The 17,396-nt window shown below is 34.5% G+C and overlaps 2 protein-coding genes across 2 annotated transcripts; one reads left to right on the top strand and one right to left on the bottom strand.

The window, feature by feature from the left end:
- The first annotated feature begins 1,582 nt into the window (after positions 1-1,582).
- Positions 1,583-5,329, top strand: LOC125214911 (uncharacterized). The gene is made up of 6 exons (XM_048116131.2): positions 1,583-1,797; positions 1,935-2,074; positions 2,589-2,941; positions 3,332-3,428; positions 3,513-3,797; positions 4,096-5,329. Exons 1-6 carry the CDS (start codon positions 1,677-1,679, stop codon positions 5,068-5,070), a joined length of 1,971 nt encoding a protein of 656 aa, XP_047972088.2. The 5' UTR covers positions 1,583-1,676; the 3' UTR covers positions 5,071-5,329.
- Positions 5,330-14,252: 8,923 nt separating this feature from the next.
- Positions 14,253-17,157, bottom strand: LOC125211436 (indole-3-pyruvate monooxygenase YUCCA6-like). Its single transcript, XM_048111227.2, has 4 exons — positions 16,141-17,157; positions 15,261-15,509; positions 15,009-15,131; positions 14,253-14,882 (listed from the first exon to the last, which is right to left on the bottom strand). Exons 1-4 carry the CDS (start codon positions 16,798-16,800, stop codon positions 14,664-14,666), a joined length of 1,251 nt encoding a protein of 416 aa, XP_047967184.1. The 5' UTR covers positions 16,801-17,157; the 3' UTR covers positions 14,253-14,663.
- Between the last annotated feature and the right edge of the window lie 239 nt (positions 17,158-17,396).

Genomic DNA, 17,396 nt, shown 5'->3' with positions numbered 1-17,396 from the left:
CGCCTTTTCTGACGGACGAGCTCTTGTCCGTCTGCCGCTCGCCGGTCACAATAGTGGACTAGTACACGGACTAGCGGCAGTGGCGGATCTAGAATTTTTAGTTCGGGAGTGCGATATTTACATTAGAGCTTTAAAATTTGATCGATCATTTTCTTCCATTTTATTAGTTGTTATATGGAGTTTATATTTTAATTAATTATGGATGAGTTTTATAATAAAAATACTAAATCTTTTGAAGCTAAATTATTTTAATAAAGTTTAAGCTATTTCTTAAAAACAAAAAAGGAAAAAATATAATCCAATTGATAAATTATTTGTAAATCTTAGTATATGAATAGGAGTAATATAATTATTAAAGAAAAATGCAGTTATTATCATAACTATATACTAAATACTTCAAAGTCTCATGTTGATAATAAGATAATACTACTTTCCAAAATACTAACAGAAATATAATAACTACACTAAAATAGAAGTAGAATAAATAAAATACAAGTGGAAGAAGAAAAAAAGAAACGATTCTGCGAGAGCCAAGAGTCGATCCTTGGTCTTCTAAAAGAGCAAGTGACGTTATACCACTATACTACATAGCTCCATTGAAAATTTTATTACAATGTATAGTTAAATAGACATGTTTTGGGACCCCCTTGTCCTACACTGGATCTGCCGGTGACTAGCGGCTAGTCCGTATGCTAGTCACCACTGTAGATACTCTAAGTAATGATGTTAAAAGAAAAACACTTCATGTTCTTGAGATAGCCTATAACTTTCACGGGTAAGAGTAAAACACATCATGTTAGTATTAATGATGAGGCATATGAACATAGTAAAAAAATAACGTAATGCCGTGGGCTTCGAATTTCAAATATAAAAATTCTGTTATGTTTGGCTAAAGTTTTTTGTTTTCTGCTAATAAGTGTTTAGTTTATAAATTTCCTTCGTCCGAATCTATAGTAACTATATTTTTTATCTACACTAAGTTTGTTTTGAAATATAACTTGTATTTTTAAAAGGAAGCATCTTACGGAGTACTATTCTTATATGAGATTCAAAATCAAAATTGGACAACATGGCACAAGAAAGAACTGAGCTGAAGACCCACCGAGATACATATGAGTAACATATTACTGCCACCAATCTTTTGGTCTTAGTTAAAATGACACATTTCTTAATCAATACAAAATTTTATAAATTATATTGAGTACTAATTAATATAGTTAATTGGAGAGAGAAAAAGTGAGCATAAATATTAAATGGAGAAAGAAAGAGAATTGAATATTTAATTGGAGAGAAAAAAAAATGGTTATATGTAGTACTAATATATATTAATTGAAGAGACAAAATTATCAAAAATAGAAATGTGTTATCTTGGCTGAATGTATTAATTGGGGGAGGAAGTAATTTTTAATCTTTCGTAAATAAATTACTGCATATTACTTGGCCAGGATTAATAATTTAATCTTTAATATAGTATGGATTCATAATCATAATGTTAGAATTAAGAAATGTAAATGGATTCTTATGATATTATATTGGAAAAATGAATTTAATTACACATCAATATTTTGCCGATTTATCCCAATTTCCAATTACGTGTCAAAATCTGTAATACCTCTAATTTTTCTCCCTCTCCCTCGTCCCCTCCGCCGCCGTGCCTGCGGAAATCGAAGCTCGAAATGGCGCCTAAAGCGGCGGCGGCCGCCTCCCCGACCGCGTCGATTGAAGATCTATTCACGTCACTCAATCGGCACATCCAGCGCTCTGAATTTCACCTCGCCGTTAGGGTATCCGATCAAGGTATGTAGATTCAGTTAACTACTTTCCGCATTCATATCAGTTAACATATTTCGTATACAGAATCGCGATGCTAATATTGATTTTTGTTTGTTGATGTTTTAAATCTCATCTAATTTGGTCTATGTTTGCTGTTTTAGTTCTTTCGATTGCGCCGGGAGATGAAGATGCGATTCGGTGCAAAGTCGTGGCTCTGATTAAAAACGACAAAATTGATGATGCTTTGTCAGCAATTGAAAAATTGTCCAGGAAATCTTCAATAGATTTAACTTTCTTCAAGGTACTCCGATGAATTTGTTTGTAGATTTGATCTCGGATTCATTGTTGCGTAGTTTCCTATTCAATGTGTAGAGTTAAATTCCTTAACTGTAAACGAATGCTGATTGCAGCTGATCGCATTAGAAAGTTTGGCATAGTTGTGGGTGGTGTTATGATCCTTTTGCTATGGATGTTAGAACTTTCTACTTTCTAGTCCTTCTCAGGAGTCTGATAAATTTGAAAAAATCAACAACTTTCGTTAAGATAAATTATCTTCATTAGATTGTTTATGTCAGACTACTGAGTTAATATTTTACACAAATTAGTGAATCTCAAAGTTCAGTGATTTTTTAGAGCTAATTTACAGTCAAAGTTGCAATCATCGTATGTATCTGTTCATATTTTCCGGTTTCAGCAGCTGGGATTTTTTGTATCCATAAACTGTTTGCGGCTCTTATAGTAGGATGATATGTTTAACAGGGCAAATTTAGGGTTTATGTTTCAGAGATTAATGTCTTTTTCCTTTTTCTAAATAGGCATACTGCTTATATCGACAAAATAAGTTGGATGAAGCTTTGACTTCTTTGAAAGGGCAAAATGGGGACTCTGCAGCTATGTTGTTAGAGTCACAGATTTTATTTCGTTTAGGAAGAATGGATGCATGTGTATCAGTGTATCAAAATCTTCAGAAGTCCAAGATAGATTCTCTAGAAATCAATTTTGTTGCTGCATTGGTAACTGCTGGGAGGGCTACCGAAGTCCAGGGGACAATTGAGTCTCTCAGACTTAAACCAACAAGCAGTTTCGAATTGGCTTACAATGTTGCTTGCTCTTTGATAGAAAGAAACAAGCTTCAAGATGCGGAACAACTTTTGCTGTCAGCTCGAAGGTAATGTACAATCTCAGGAACCACGATTAATAATCAATTAAACAATTTTGGGTTTTGTGTTTGTCATTTCAGAATTTGATGTAGAGCATTATTGTGAATTTGTATACATGAAACTGAAAAGTGTGAGCTTTTATTTATTTGTTCCTACAACAATGAGTTGTATGTAGACAATGTGTGGAAGTCGAATTTTATCATTTTCTGCCTTGGGCTAAGTACTACTGTGTTCCTGCAACGAGGAGGTTGCACGTGGACACATTTTTTCCTTTCACTTCATGCTGGGTAGATCTAGTAACACTCTTAAAACTCCTCAGAGACTTGCCTGCACTTTGTCATGAAATCATGCAAATTGAGAATCTGCATGATACTTAAGCTGACACTTATTTCATACAGAATTGGCCAGGAAACACTGATGGAAGAGAACTTATTGGATGATGACATAGAAACCGAGTTGGCACCTGTAGCTGTTCAACTAGGATATGTTCAACAGGTTCTCAGCGATGTAATATTATCATTGTTTTGTATCTCCCTTTGTCGTAGAGTAATCTAACAGGTTCTGAATGTTTTTTTGCAGGTCCTAGGAAACAATCCAGAAGCTCTAGAAGCTTACTCTACTCTTATCAAGAAAAATTTGGCAGATGAAACATCACTTGCGGTGGCAAAAAACAACCTTATTGCATTGAAGGGCCCTAAGGATGTGTCAGATGGATTGAGAAAGCTTGATAAGCTAATAGTGAAGGGTGATGGACCTACTTTCTCTCTTGCTAGCGGCCTTGACCTAAAGCTCTCCCCAAAGCAGAGGGAAGCTATATATGTTAACCGTTTGTTATTACTACTACATTCAAACAAGTTGGATCAGGTAATGCATTTACGAGAGCCCTTCTTTCTCAATAAATTTTGTGATTGTTCAAATTTTGCACTGTGCAATAAATGTTTTATGTTGCCAATATATTTCATTCTAATGCGGTAGTCAGAAAATGCATTTTCAATTTTTTTTGAGATTGCTCTTTCTATTTAATGTAGTGGTAATTCTTTTCTCTTTCTTATTATATAGTTTTACTTACATTCTTATTCATTATCCTTATTAATTTTATTTTGAGAAATTTGTTATCAGAAGTTTCTAGTGATTCTTTAGCTAATTATAAAACGATATGCAGGCTAGAGAACTTGCTTCTGCACTTCCAACCATGTTTCCGAAGAGTATTATGCCAGTGCTTCTCCAAGCTGCTGTGCATGTGAGAGAAAACAAAGCCAATAAGGCCGAGGAGATACTTGGGAATTTCGCAAATAAGTTTCCTGATAAGTCAAACGCTATCCTGCTTGCGAGGGCACAGGTTGCGGCATCTGCTGGCCATCCTCAAATTGCAGCTGAGTCACTGCTAAAAATACAAGATATTCAGCACATGCCTGCAACGACTGCTACCATCGTGGCACTCAAAGAACGTGCTGGAGACATAGATGGAGCTGATGCTGTATTTGATTCTGCAATACAGTGGTGGTCCAATGCCATGGCTGAAGACAATAAACTTGCTGTCATCATGCGAGAGGCTGCTTTATTTAAGCTCCGGCATGGAAAGAAAAACGAAGCTGCTCGTCTGTTTGAGGAGCTCATTAAAACCCATAAAAGCATTGACGCTTTGGTAGGTCTCATTGAGACTGCTGCTCATACAGATGTTGCAAAGGCGGAATCTTATGAGAAGCAGTTGAAACCCCTTACTGGTCTAAAGGGAATCGATGTGGATGCTTTGGAGAAGACTTCTGGTGCAAAGCACGTTGACAATGGGCCAATCGCAGGCATTCCTGAGGCATACGAACAAAAGAGCAAGGAGAAAACAAAGAAGAAAAGAAAGAGGAAGCCCAAGTACCCGAAAGGCTTCGACCCTGCAAACCCTGGTCCTCCACCAGATCCAGAAAGGTGGCTGCCAAAGCGGGAGAGGTCAAGTTATAGGCCTAAGAGAAAGGATAAGAGAGCAGCACAGGTCAGGGGTTCTCAGGGTGCAGTCGGTAAAGAAGCTGCATACACTGTTAGTTCAAAATCTAGCCAAACGACCAACTCTAAAGGAACATCTCAGAGTGCCAGCACAGAACAAACCAAGCCTTCCTCGAAGTCCAGGAAGAAATCGAGGAACTGATTAGCGAGAGCCTGAACTTTTGCCTTTACAATCAGGTACTGTTTTGAAAGGATGAATTCTTCAAGTTCGACTGTTTGGTTAATCATATTTGTATTCCTCAGTAGTAAGCACGTCAAACATAGAACTTAATTAACTCGTCTTTCGATGTGATTAGCCAAAACATTTTTCGTGTTTGTTTAATTTTGTACTTGTAGTGTATGCTAATACAGTGAGATCAATCAGACCGGTGAACCGTATATTTCAAATTTTATTTTGGTAAGTTGGACTTGGACATTTCTGTGTTTCCAATTAAATCTTACTACGACATGCCTTGTTACATTATCTTGTTATAGTTTGATTTTGCCTAGGGGTGTCGAATTGGATAGCAGTTATCGGGTATTACCCACACCGACCCAAATATACGAAGTCGGGTATCGGGTGGGATATTCTTTGGTTTACGGGTGAGGGTTCCCAACTTTTTGTGTTGGGTACATATGGGCACCCAATTCAGCACCCCTATTTCAATCTTATCTTTTGATAATTGATATAGATATTGGTTTGGGGTTAATTAATTATCAACTTCTATTTCAAATTTTCTTAGTCAAGTGGTCGTAAATTTATGATTGTAAGAAATGGGTTTCAAACAGCCCAAGATTTGATTGTGTGTTGCAGAAAGTTTGGGCTTCTTGTGATTTATAAATACAAATTTGCAAAATTATAAATCTGCAAAACTCTTTAGTGAATACAAGCCCAAAACCTATGAACACACAGTATGTAATCCCCCGTGCTATAAAAGATGTTTTACTTTCCTTTTTTAGTTTATCTCATTAAAGATGTCACACTTCCATTTTTTTTAAAAATTCCCTCGCACATTAATATAAATGTTATATTTTCTCTCTCTACTTAACACACAAAATAAAACATCCTAAAATCCTGTGTCGTTCATAAGTGTGAATTTTTTATGGGATGGAGGGAGTAGTATATTTAGGTTTAAAATAATTCTACAATTTGTAAGGTGGGTTCATATTCAGATTCACACATAATATAAAACTAGCAACCTTACAAATATGCAATTGGATATTAGAATGTAGATATAATTATTTTACGAATTTCCGAAAATAAATATCTTAGTAGTAAGTTTGAACCAACCAACATACACTTATGATTTATTTGTCTCATGTAATTTACAGGGTATTACTATATAATTGCAAAATAGCTGGCAAAATAGTATTTACCCACATTTTAATTCTGCATCTAATTAAAAATCAACCTCTAAAGTGGCCTACATGATTAAAGTATGCCACGACATTTGACTAATAAAGTAGCCAACATAACCAAAGCAACGATAATCCAAATTACACTTTAAATAGTGAAACAGCTTCCATAAAAACTCAAGATTCGTTTTATGAGTAATTAAGTATCACAAAGTTGTTTTCATCAAAATAGCAACTCGTGTTTGTGTGGTTAATTTCTAGAAATGCTACAAACAAGTTATTAACAGAAGGAAAGTAGGTTACAAACTATATAATTATACTAAGTATTAATTAATTTTCTTCATTTTTCTTGTTTTTTTTTTTGATCGAGGAAGATACCTTTTAGGGAGAGGAATATTCACTATTTGTAAGATCGTTTCGGAAAATTCGAACACGGGCTTTCGACAGATACTTTAGATTCCATGTCTTCAAAAGATGTGTCCCAATCAAAGAGATAAAAATATTCGAAAAATTAAGAAAAAAACACCAACTTTTGTTAGTTGAATTATCTGTTTCCGTAGAAGGAAAAAGGGAAGGCAGTAAAAAGGAAAGATATTGAGAGATAAGTATCTCAAATGACAGATAAAGTGTAATGATAGATAGATATTATATAGATTTTCCACCATCAAATTAATAGTGCGGTATCAAAATAGAATCTAGTCGATTTGAGTTTGTTTTACTTTTTAATAGTATTAATTTATGTATATAACAAAATTATGCATATTAATTTATGCTTGCCTTAGTGTTGTATCTTTATTGTCCCCCGGCTTGCCTACGGTTGTCCATTCGGATCTCAGGTATTGGATTGTGCCGATTTCGAGTTATTTACCACCAGATATTTGATTGGACAACTATAAAATTGTATAGAACGTGGATGAAGGCGTTTTTTGGCTTTGTATCTGGCTTATGTTTTTTGTTCTTAGCATATTCTTATTGGGTGTCTCGATGAAAAAACCACCACTCATTAATTACCTTTAGTAGTTTGAGCATTTTTTTTTTGCATTGAAAACAAAAACTCCCGAATATTGGTATGGACACTAAATGAACTTTCATATACAATACTTTGACCTAGAGGTGTAAGTAACTTGGGGACACCAAAACATACACTTTTTGCACTTTAAGAATCTAGTGGAATGAAGTATGATCATAAGGATATTTTGAATCCTATTTAGAAAAAATAAAATAAACACAAAGTGGTCTTTCTGGTCCCTAAAATAATAATTTTCACACACAAACACACACTGTGAGGTGAGTGAAATGGTGGTGATCTGTATATTCTCTGATGATCTTAGGCATTGATGATATTATGTGTGAAGATGATGATGAATTCATGATGTGTCATTTTCATCAATTTACATGCGCCTATGATGTATGGATCTTTTCTTGCATGTTATGCATAAAGGGCTTTCTTTTCTTGCTCTCCACCCCAAAGATACTGGAAAAATTTGTGGGCCATTGTGAAAAATACAATAATTTCAACATGGGGTCTATTTTTAGTCAAAGGACATATCACATTATATCTATACAAATAGTTATGATAAGCTCTTGGAAATTATGATTCTTTGTGATGGGTTTGGGTCATTTTTGGGAATTTTCAAACTTAATTCTATAAATGGGAGCCTCTACCAACTAGTGGTTGTTTGGGCTTAATTTGATTAGTTGTGTTGATGTTGTTATTAGTTGACAATCAACTTGACATTAGGTGGCATTTTGTATCATGGTCTACCATTTGGCATTAATGTGTTGGTGGTTTTTTCATGAAGATTTTATTCGATGATTTGACCTATTAAAGCAGTCTAGTTTTTTTTTTTTAGATTAGTTCATATATTTAATTTTAATACTCCTTCCGTCCCATGTTACTTGAATCACTTCTTTTTTGCACTCGTTTTGAAAAAATAATAATAAATAATTAAAGTGGAGAGAAAGTAAAGTAAAAGAGAATGATATAGTTAAGACTCTTCTCTACATTATTTTCTCTCTTACTTTTCTTTCTCTCTATTTTAATTATTTATTATTATTTTTTCAAAACGAGTGCAAAAAAGAAATGACTCAAGTAATGTGGGACAGAGGGAGTATGTATTACTAATTAAATCAATATAATTATTTGAAGTTACATAAAATTATACTCCTATTTCTCAATCGTAAGAAAAACAATATGGATTTAATTTTTATTTGTACTAATATATTAGTTCTATATGTATTTAAAAATATTTTGATTTACTTTTTCTGTAACAAAAATATTAAATTGAATCAATACTTTTGAAACTAATTACCCTAGTAGTAATGTAATATTAATACTTATAAAAATTAAATTAAGTTTTTATTATAAAATTTAGTGTTCATATAGGAATAGGAGTATGAAATAATATCATAATTATTCACGGGCCTCCTGCGAATTAGTCATCGATATCAAACATGAGAAGAAGCCCAATAAATGTCTATTTTCTTACCTTTTCCATGTCATCAAATAGACCCTGGTTTATCCAATTTGTAAATTACACAAATTTAATTTTCTACTACTAATTTTTAAATATTTCAAAACACAGCTCACTTTTTTAATTTGAATATTTTATATTTTTTATAATTTGAATAATCAGTAAATATAATTCCTAAAGGGGTAAAAATAAAAGAAAAATATCATATGCTCAAGGCACTAATTGGCCTGTCAGCATCCTTCTCAGAGCCTCCACAAATTGCATTGATACCGCTGGACCGCAAAATTAATTTAAAATAATGCACTTTTTTTAATAATAGAAAGAAATTACATGATATCTTAATTAATTGGTGAAGTAATGACTGCATAATTTGGATACCACATATAATTCTTTCTACATAGGAATACCTTGCACGCAATCTATGTAGTCTTAAATGTCTCAAAATCATGATTCAGCTTCAAATGTTTCAAGTTCTTTAGCAAATGTTTCAAATATTACCTCTTTTGCACAATTTGTGAGTAATTGCACGAGATTAAAGTTTACTAGTATTAGAATAGTGCTTCTTAATTTAATTGTTTTTCCCAATATGAACCGACCTAACTCACTAGAGATTAATTTGACCTTTTATCATCGTGCTTAGTTAGTAGCAATACGACGGCGTAATGAGCTTTGATAGCAACAATAATTTGATTTTGATAAAATTGTTGGTTTATATGTGGATAGGAGAGTTGACGAACCCACTTATTAATTATATGTATAATTTTCAATTTTCTTTACGGATTAATGTGGGACGTTGAAATCACACCCGTTTATGTCGGTTTTCATGCTTCTTGACTTCTACTGATTTTAACTAATTTTCACGCCTTCACTTAGAAAATTATGCCCTTTTTAAACATGTTTAATTTATTTATTATGCATATAATAAAATGTTTTTGAATAAGGGGTGCTTAAACCCCCTCAATTCCGACCTATATATGTATCCTCCAAATAATTAATTTTCTAAAAACTTAACTAGTAGTACGTAATAGACGATGTCTCGCTGAATAATTGGATGATATCCTTGTCTACTACTAACATTTATAGTTGAGCTTTCAATTCTTTCAACTCTTTCATTGTCATTTATAAAATGCTATGAATACAGATATTATTTCAAAAAAATACTAGTGTTATTTAGTCATATCATAGTTCATCATAAAGTATTTTTATCAAAATTCAAGAGAATATGCATAATAGATTAATAGTGTACGGACTCAATGATCTTCCAACATTATCGATCGTGTGTTCATTAGGGACTAGAAGGTCGGTACTACGACCAATACTATTGTTTTGTTTGATCCAATATTGACCGAATATGAGCCCCGACTTCCATAGACCGTAGGTCCTTGGTTCAGGCACTTGCATAACCCTTATTGCCTATCCCAATCCCGCCTTCGGATTATATTATATGTGGCCATATAGCTTTTCCCGATTTCAAACATATAATATTATTATATAATTAACGTATGTGTATATTTACGCATAAAACGCATTCTTCCAATGGAGAAACCAAAGCATACATTTATGAGCTATGACAAACATTCTCATCAAATAAACCATGATGACAAAGAATTAATCCCAATCATTAAATTTTGTACTCTTTACACGAAGAATATTTCAATCATCATTGACAAATAACATACCCCATCTACCCGATATGATGCTGACACCAATTCAATATGGTCCATAACCCCTCACCCCAAACACAATTCTTTTATATATTACAGTTCATACAATAAATTGTTGTTGGACCACAATAAATAAAAATCCAAAGAAATTTAAATTTTGCTTTATTCGTAAAATAAACCAAGAGTACAAAATGTAGCATACATTTTTTTTAAAAAAAATCAAATAAAAATTGGATGGTTTATTGATATTGCATGTGCGTACGTAAAGAGGTGTATAAAATAGTGCCCTCCATCATTAGCATGTGGATAAAATGAATAGTACTCTAGGACTATAGCACTTGGACCACTATTTGTGCTTACATTTTTATTTTTTTGCAAAAGTACTTCAAAACCCTAGATTTTATTTCTAAAAGCAATATATTAGGGTTTGGTAATTGGGATTACACCCCAAAAGATTAGGTCTTTCAAATCATTTGATTACCACAACTTGTGAAGAATTGAAGTCCAACTAACAAATGGGGATACTTACTTAACTCGTTAGGACCTAAAACAAAGATATATAGAAGAATGCGGCATGTATATCCGCCGGTTGTTATATTAGAAACCATCTAGTGAGTGATCGACTGATGATAATGTTAACTGACTGATTATACAGAATTAAAAACCTATAGATAATCTGGCACGTACAAAGGCATACATGAGTGGTGAGTCGAACCTGACACAAACACGTGGATCCTAGTGGGCACATACTAAAAAGGATCTAAAGGGTCCGAGTGAGCATCTAAACTTACCTATAAACAAAATTGAACCATAATTCTAAGCCGTCAAGTTTGTAGAAAGAATATTCCAAGGAAGGGCAAAAGAAAATTTTTTTGAAGAAGAGAAAAAGGGTTGTGACAGATTTTACCCATGTTTTTTTATTGAGAAAGTTATATAAGTAGGCACACAAAAGTTGCTGAGAAGTGCAAGCATGCATGTTCATTACACTATTGTAATGTTCTAATTTTTATTTTGGAACTATAAAGAAAAAAATATGCATGTGGCTTCATAGCATGCAAAGAAAGACCACCTAGTATCTTACCAACCCCTATTTTGGGCCTATAATATCTATGTAGCCCAATTTATTTATTGTTAACAATTTTCTTTAACCATTCATAGTGTGATTAGTAAATAGGTGTAGAATAGGTGCCTTTTCTTTTTTTTTTTTCCCTTTTAGTTTACCCTTCAAAAGCTCGATTTGATTAATCGAATGGTTAAAGTTACATTTAAACGGAATTTGGTGTTTTAAAAAAAATATTAATTGAGAATATTCTAGACGGTTGATTTTATGGATCAATCTCCATATATATTTTGTGAACTACGATGTAAGCAAGCACACACACTATTAAAAGTGCACGAAACTATTAAAATTACTACTAGTTTTTTTCACACGCAGTACTGTCACAAAATTTGTGTTTTTTAAAAAATAAATTATTTCTACATTAAAAGAATAAGATCACTTTTTACAATTAACTCACAGTTGATACTATTTCATAAGCATGTGTAATTCTTGAAAGAATAAAACTAAAATTCTTTTCGGGGAATTATCCAAAGACCTGAGAAATATGCTTCTAATGCCCAGCTCCAGGTTGAATTTCGTTTTGCATACTTCATTTTATATTACTTTTTTGATGTGAGAAAACAATATAACATATATAAATATAACAACATTATAAACAATCGAGGATGTTTAATTGTTTATAGTATAAGTCTTCCACCTAAATAAAAAGTTAATTTTGGAACCGGCAAATCTCTTAGCAATCAGATTATATATGCACTACTACTAAAACAAAGCACACATTAAGTGATCACACTTTACCCGAATTAAACTCCCTTTTCTCTCTCAAAATTTAATACTATATCTTTGCATATTACTTCTATTTAGTTATGTGGAGGCATCTCATTTACTTCTACCATATTTAATTGCATGTAATTTTATAATTTGATTTTTTTTCCCTCTCTTTTTCTTATCCATGCTCCGTAATATTTTATGAATTATAAGAGAATTTGTTAATAATCTAAATTTTTATGTAGATATTAGCATATAGTACTAAAATTATTGAAAATGAAGTGGATGCCAAAAATATTGCCAAAGAAGAACACAATTTACCGAATTAAGGGGATTAACTTAGGACATGCTCTCTTTTTTGCCTTAAAAGAGGATACCATCTTTCTTTCGGCCTATGCATGAATTGGTATTTTCAGGTTCAATGAACTCTTAGTTACTTTAAAAAACACTAATCATAACCCTCATTATAATATTTTATTAAAGAGTAATTAGTTAGTGAAGACCTATAGAGACGCAAAATCAACAATAAAATGCAGGTGATTTTTTTTTTTTTTTCTTCAATTTTTGTCGTTTTCTATGCATATCAAAATAGTCATATTCATATTGTAAAGATATACTACATAAAATTAAAATTAATTTGATAAATAATGTTATCAAGATTGTGTTTGGTGGATATGTGTAGAAAACTAGAAATTCGAGGTAGCTAGAGATATTTTTATGAGATGGGAATTTAAAAAAGTGGTAGATTGAATTCATATCATTTTTATATTGATTGATTTCAGCCCATGGCTTAATAATTAACGAATATACTTTTTTTAATGGGTGTATGTGTACCTTCTCTTCCACCAAAACTTTAGCTACAATCGAAACGTGGAAGATTATTATGAATGCATATAAAAGCTATTCTTTATCGATATGATATGGCAAATTAGGAATTTTGTTAATCCCTTTTGATATTTAAAACTAAACTAGTTTAAGCACCCCCACACTAGATTTGATATTATATTCCGAATTCAATTAATTTGCAAAATGTTTCTTTAACAAAATCGATTTTTTAGTACTCCCTCCGTTCCACAGTAACAGAAGCGTTTCGTTTTGAGCACTCATTTTGAAAAAAATAATAACAAATAGTTAAAGTGGAGAAAGAGTAAAGTAAGAGAGAATATTGTAGATAAGACTCTTCACTACATTATTCTCTCTCTTATTTTACTCTTTCTCCACTTTAACTATTTATTATCATTTTTTAAAACGAGAGTTCAAAACGAAACGTCTTTATTACTGTGGAACGGAGGGAGTATAAGTGATGAAATAATAATGGTGCCAAAGTATGAAATATCCAAATAAGTTGCGAATAATGGTTGGGTCTATGTGACGAAGCTATTTTTAGAATTCTATATATACTAATATTATAATCGATCCCTTTATATGCATCACAGCATCAGACCATAAAAGATCACTTTATATCACTAAAAAAGTTATACTACAAAGCTAAAGAGGAGTCTTGTGCCAAGTTATTTAATGAGACAAAATTGTTTGAACGAATTCAAATTTTATTTTAGATACTAGCAAAATTACAATATAAATTTGGATCCACACATGATTAATACTTTTCGGTTTCCTAGTTTTTACTTGTTAATTAGTTATTACACTACCAAATATTACAAAATTAAACTTGTTGATGCATGTGTGTGTTTTTAATTTGAAGGGTACATATAAAAAAAATAGTCAAGTCTACCATTTTTAATTTTCTTGGCACAGCACAATCTGACGAGTCTGGCACATTAATTTGGTTAATTCTTTAATTTTAGTGGTCCTATCTACTACTGGGGATAGCAATCATTTCTCCATCCAATTTGTCACAACTCTTTAAAATTGCACTAAATGAGCCACAATTCAATTTTGGTATCAAAATTTCACCATCTTCTTTTAATTGTGTACCTTCTACACATTCCTACACAACAACCATTCTTCCTCTCAACCTCATCACATCACCAAAAAAAATTAAAAATTAAAAAGCATGGCATTGCAAAAATTAATTAACATATAATTAAACCACTCGAGAACACAATCCATCCACTTTCAAGAATTCTTCACCTAGCAATTAAAAGTCAATAAATCACTAATGAAATTAGAGATGAAAATTTCCATGTACAAAATGTACTGCACCTACTACTACTACTACTATAAACCCTAACAAAATCAACCTTAATTTTTCATGGAGATTCCTTTGGTACCAATCCTTGTATCTCAAACATTAGCACCCCCAAAAATTCTCCAATTTTCTTTCATCCGTATTTTTCTTGCTTAAGTCCAACCCACGACTCCATAAAACCCGACATGGGCATTAAGGGCCGGGCAGAGCCCATCTCTCCCCGGCCCCCACCCTTAAAAAGGGAGGAAACACCGAACAAAGGCGCCATCATCATCATCGAGATTAAAGGTGTTTTTGCATGAAATTCGGGGAGTATTTGGGCGGCGAGATGGTTTGCTTCCAAGAGCTCGCGATGTCTGCAGCGATGTTCTTGGCATCAATAGACGCCCCAAGAAGGCCGCGTTTGGTGAACCCAACCGCGTATAGGCCACATTCGCCTTTCCAGCAATTCGGAAATGGCCTTTTTGGGAGCCCATCTTTCTCACAGAACATCTCACTTTTCTGAGGAGGAGAGAGAAACAAATTCAGCCAAACATGCCTTTTTCTCTTTAGTACTTTGAAGTAGTGAATGCATTACAAATTTAAGGTAAACTATGTAATGTAAAAAGAAGGCAGCCGATATTATACCTTTAGCCAGCATGGTACATTGCTTTTGTAACCAGTTGCTAGTATTATTGCATCATAATTTTCCACTCTTCCATCCACAAATTCTGCTGATTTATACCATAGCCTTTGAATTCCGGGGCATATCTAATCATCAATTAATCAACAATACATTAATTAATTTCTCTACTAAAATAGCAAAAGAATGTTTGTACAAAAGTGGAGTGACAAGATTAAAGGAGCGTTTTGATTTGATTTGATCAAAATTAATTGTACCTTGATGTCTCCACTTTTGATCTTGTCAAGGGTTCCTACGTCCAAAACCGGGGTTTTCCCGGACAAGCTCTTGAGCTCGAGAGGCCCCACCCGGGGCCTGTCGAGCCCGTAGCGGGCGGTGTCGCCTAGCACTAGCCATGACGAGACTAGCAAAAACCGATCGACAAGGCGCATGGGCAGCCACTTTAGCAACCACATGGACAGCCCGAAAGTCGATCTCCCCATCATCTCTCTTGGTAGAATGTGCACCTAAATTCATCAACAAAGCCCATGTAAAAAAAGTTGTACCAAAAAAGAACATGGGTCTCAACTCAATTAAAGAAAAAGATAAAGAGAGAAATTAATCATACAAAGATTGAGTTTATTAGTATTATCATTTCCTACACATTAATCTCCAGCTAATTCACTTGTTGTTCTTCCACCTATAAAATACAAAATCTTGAAAACCCTTTTCCCAGCCATTTGCGCATGCTTGAGCATCCCAAGAAAGTGCAATACATCAACATTTTTAAGGATGTTCTCTTTTCTTTTTTTGTTTTTTCCATTTTCTCTCTTTCTTGCACCTATTAAAAAACATAAGTTGCTTCACTAAAATTAAAAAAAAAAAACCTTTGGAACTTGAACTATTACAACCTGAAAAGAAAAAGAAGAGATCTTTTCCCCAAATCCCATCCCACTCCCATTAAAATAAAAAGTTATTTTCTTCCCTTATCACCAAAAATTAGGGTTTTTTTTTACCAAAATAGAAAAAAAACACAATACTGTGTGTGTAACAACACAACAAATCCCAAGAAAAAACACATAACTACCTTCCCTCCCATGCACAAATACACTAATACAAAAAAAAATGAATTCAAAAAAAAAAAAAAAAAAAACTCACTGTATCTCTAACCACAAGAGAAGGCCTTGCATTGTGATTGCACAGATCCAAGCAAACCTCCATGCCGGAGTTCCCGCACCCGACAACGAGCACCCTCTTCCCCTCGTACACCGCCCCGCTCTTGTAGCCGCTCGTGTGCACCACGCTCCCCCCGAACTCCCCCATCCCCTCTATCCGGGGCACCACCGCCTCCGCATTCTCCCCCGTCGCCACGATCAGCCACCTGCACACGTACTCCGCCGCCGCGTCCGTCCTCACCCTCCACATCTGCAGCTTCCCGTCATACTCCGCGCTCACCACCGCCTGGTTGAACACCGGCCGGATTCCGAACCGCGCCGCGTACGCCTCCAGGTACCCCACGAACTGCTGCTTGTCCGGATACGTCGGAAAATCCGCCGGAAACGCCATCAGCGGCAGCTCGCAGAACTGCTTCGGCAGGTGCAGCTTCAGCCGGTCGTACGTCTTGAGCTGCCACAGCGACGCGATGCAGCTGGACCTCTCGATCACCAGCGACGGCACGCCGCGCTCCTTCAGGCACGCCGCCGCCGCCAGCCCCGAGGGGCCGGCGCCGACGATCAGCGGCCCCGCGACCACGGCGGACTTGGTGTAGGGGTCGTGGGCGGATTTTCCCTCCATCTCTCTTAGGTAATCATTGTCCATGGATTGATTTGAGTGATCAAATTCAATCTTTGGTAACTGAATTTTGCTCTGTTTTTCAATTTGGGGGATTGGTTGGGGAGAGAGGGGAGAGGGTTAATTGAATTCTTATCCAATTGTGATGGAATGAGGTTTAATTTGGTGTTGGGGTGAGTGATTGAATTGAATTTGAATCTTTGGAGGTGGTAGCGATGGGTAGGGTGCTGATCAATCAGCATTCATTTCGAGAATAAATACGATTTCTCAAAACAAAGATGGAAATTGTATCTATTTATATGTATATGTTTGAGAGAGAGAGAGAGAGGGTTGATTTTGAAGTGATTTTGAAGCGGTGAGAAGTTTGGAGTCGATTTTTGATTTACACAAGTGAGCGGTGAACAGAAACTAATGCTGGTGGGGCATATATATAGTGTATGTTGTGTGTGTTTTTTGTGTGTGTTTTTGAGTTGAGTGAGTGACTAGATAGGTAGATAAAAGGTGATTCTGGAGTCGGAAAGGAAAGTGAATCGATCTAGCGAATACGTGAGGGTGTGGAGGCCTGTGCGACGATCTGGGCTTTCGTACGATATATATTTAGGCCCAATTCAGTTCCTTTATGA

This window comes from Salvia hispanica, chromosome 3, assembly GCF_029641045.1.
Source record: "Salvia hispanica isolate PSC_SH4W2 chromosome 3, Shi_PSC_v1, whole genome shotgun sequence".
Lineage (NCBI taxonomy): Eukaryota > Viridiplantae > Streptophyta > Magnoliopsida > Lamiales > Lamiaceae > Salvia > Salvia hispanica.
The sequence above is the reverse complement of the archived record's forward strand: the minus strand, read 5'-3'. Positions and strand labels throughout refer to the sequence as shown.

Bases quoted from the DNA above. Each gene is read 5' to 3' on its own strand.
- LOC125214911 (XM_048116131.2), top strand. From the start codon at position 1,677: ATGGCGCCTAAAGCGGCGGCGGCCGCCTCCCCGACCGCGTCGATTGAA. The intron at 2,942-3,331 runs GTAATGTACAAT...TATTTCATACAG, and splicing joins CTTTTGCTGTCAGCTCGAAG to AATTGGCCAGGAAACACTGA. The intron at 3,798-4,095 runs GTAATGCATTTA...AACGATATGCAG, and splicing joins ATTCAAACAAGTTGGATCAG to GCTAGAGAACTTGCTTCTGC.
- LOC125211436 (XM_048111227.2), bottom strand. From the start codon at position 16,800: ATGGACAATGATTACCTAAGAGAGATGGAGGGAAAATCCGCCCACGAC. The intron at 15,510-16,140 runs GTGAGTTTTTTT...TGATGAATTTAG, and splicing joins CTCTTGTGGTTAGAGATACA to GTGCACATTCTACCAAGAGA. The intron at 14,883-15,008 runs GTATAATATCGG...TCTCCTCCTCAG, and splicing joins ATGTACCATGCTGGCTAAAG to AAAAGTGAGATGTTCTGTGA.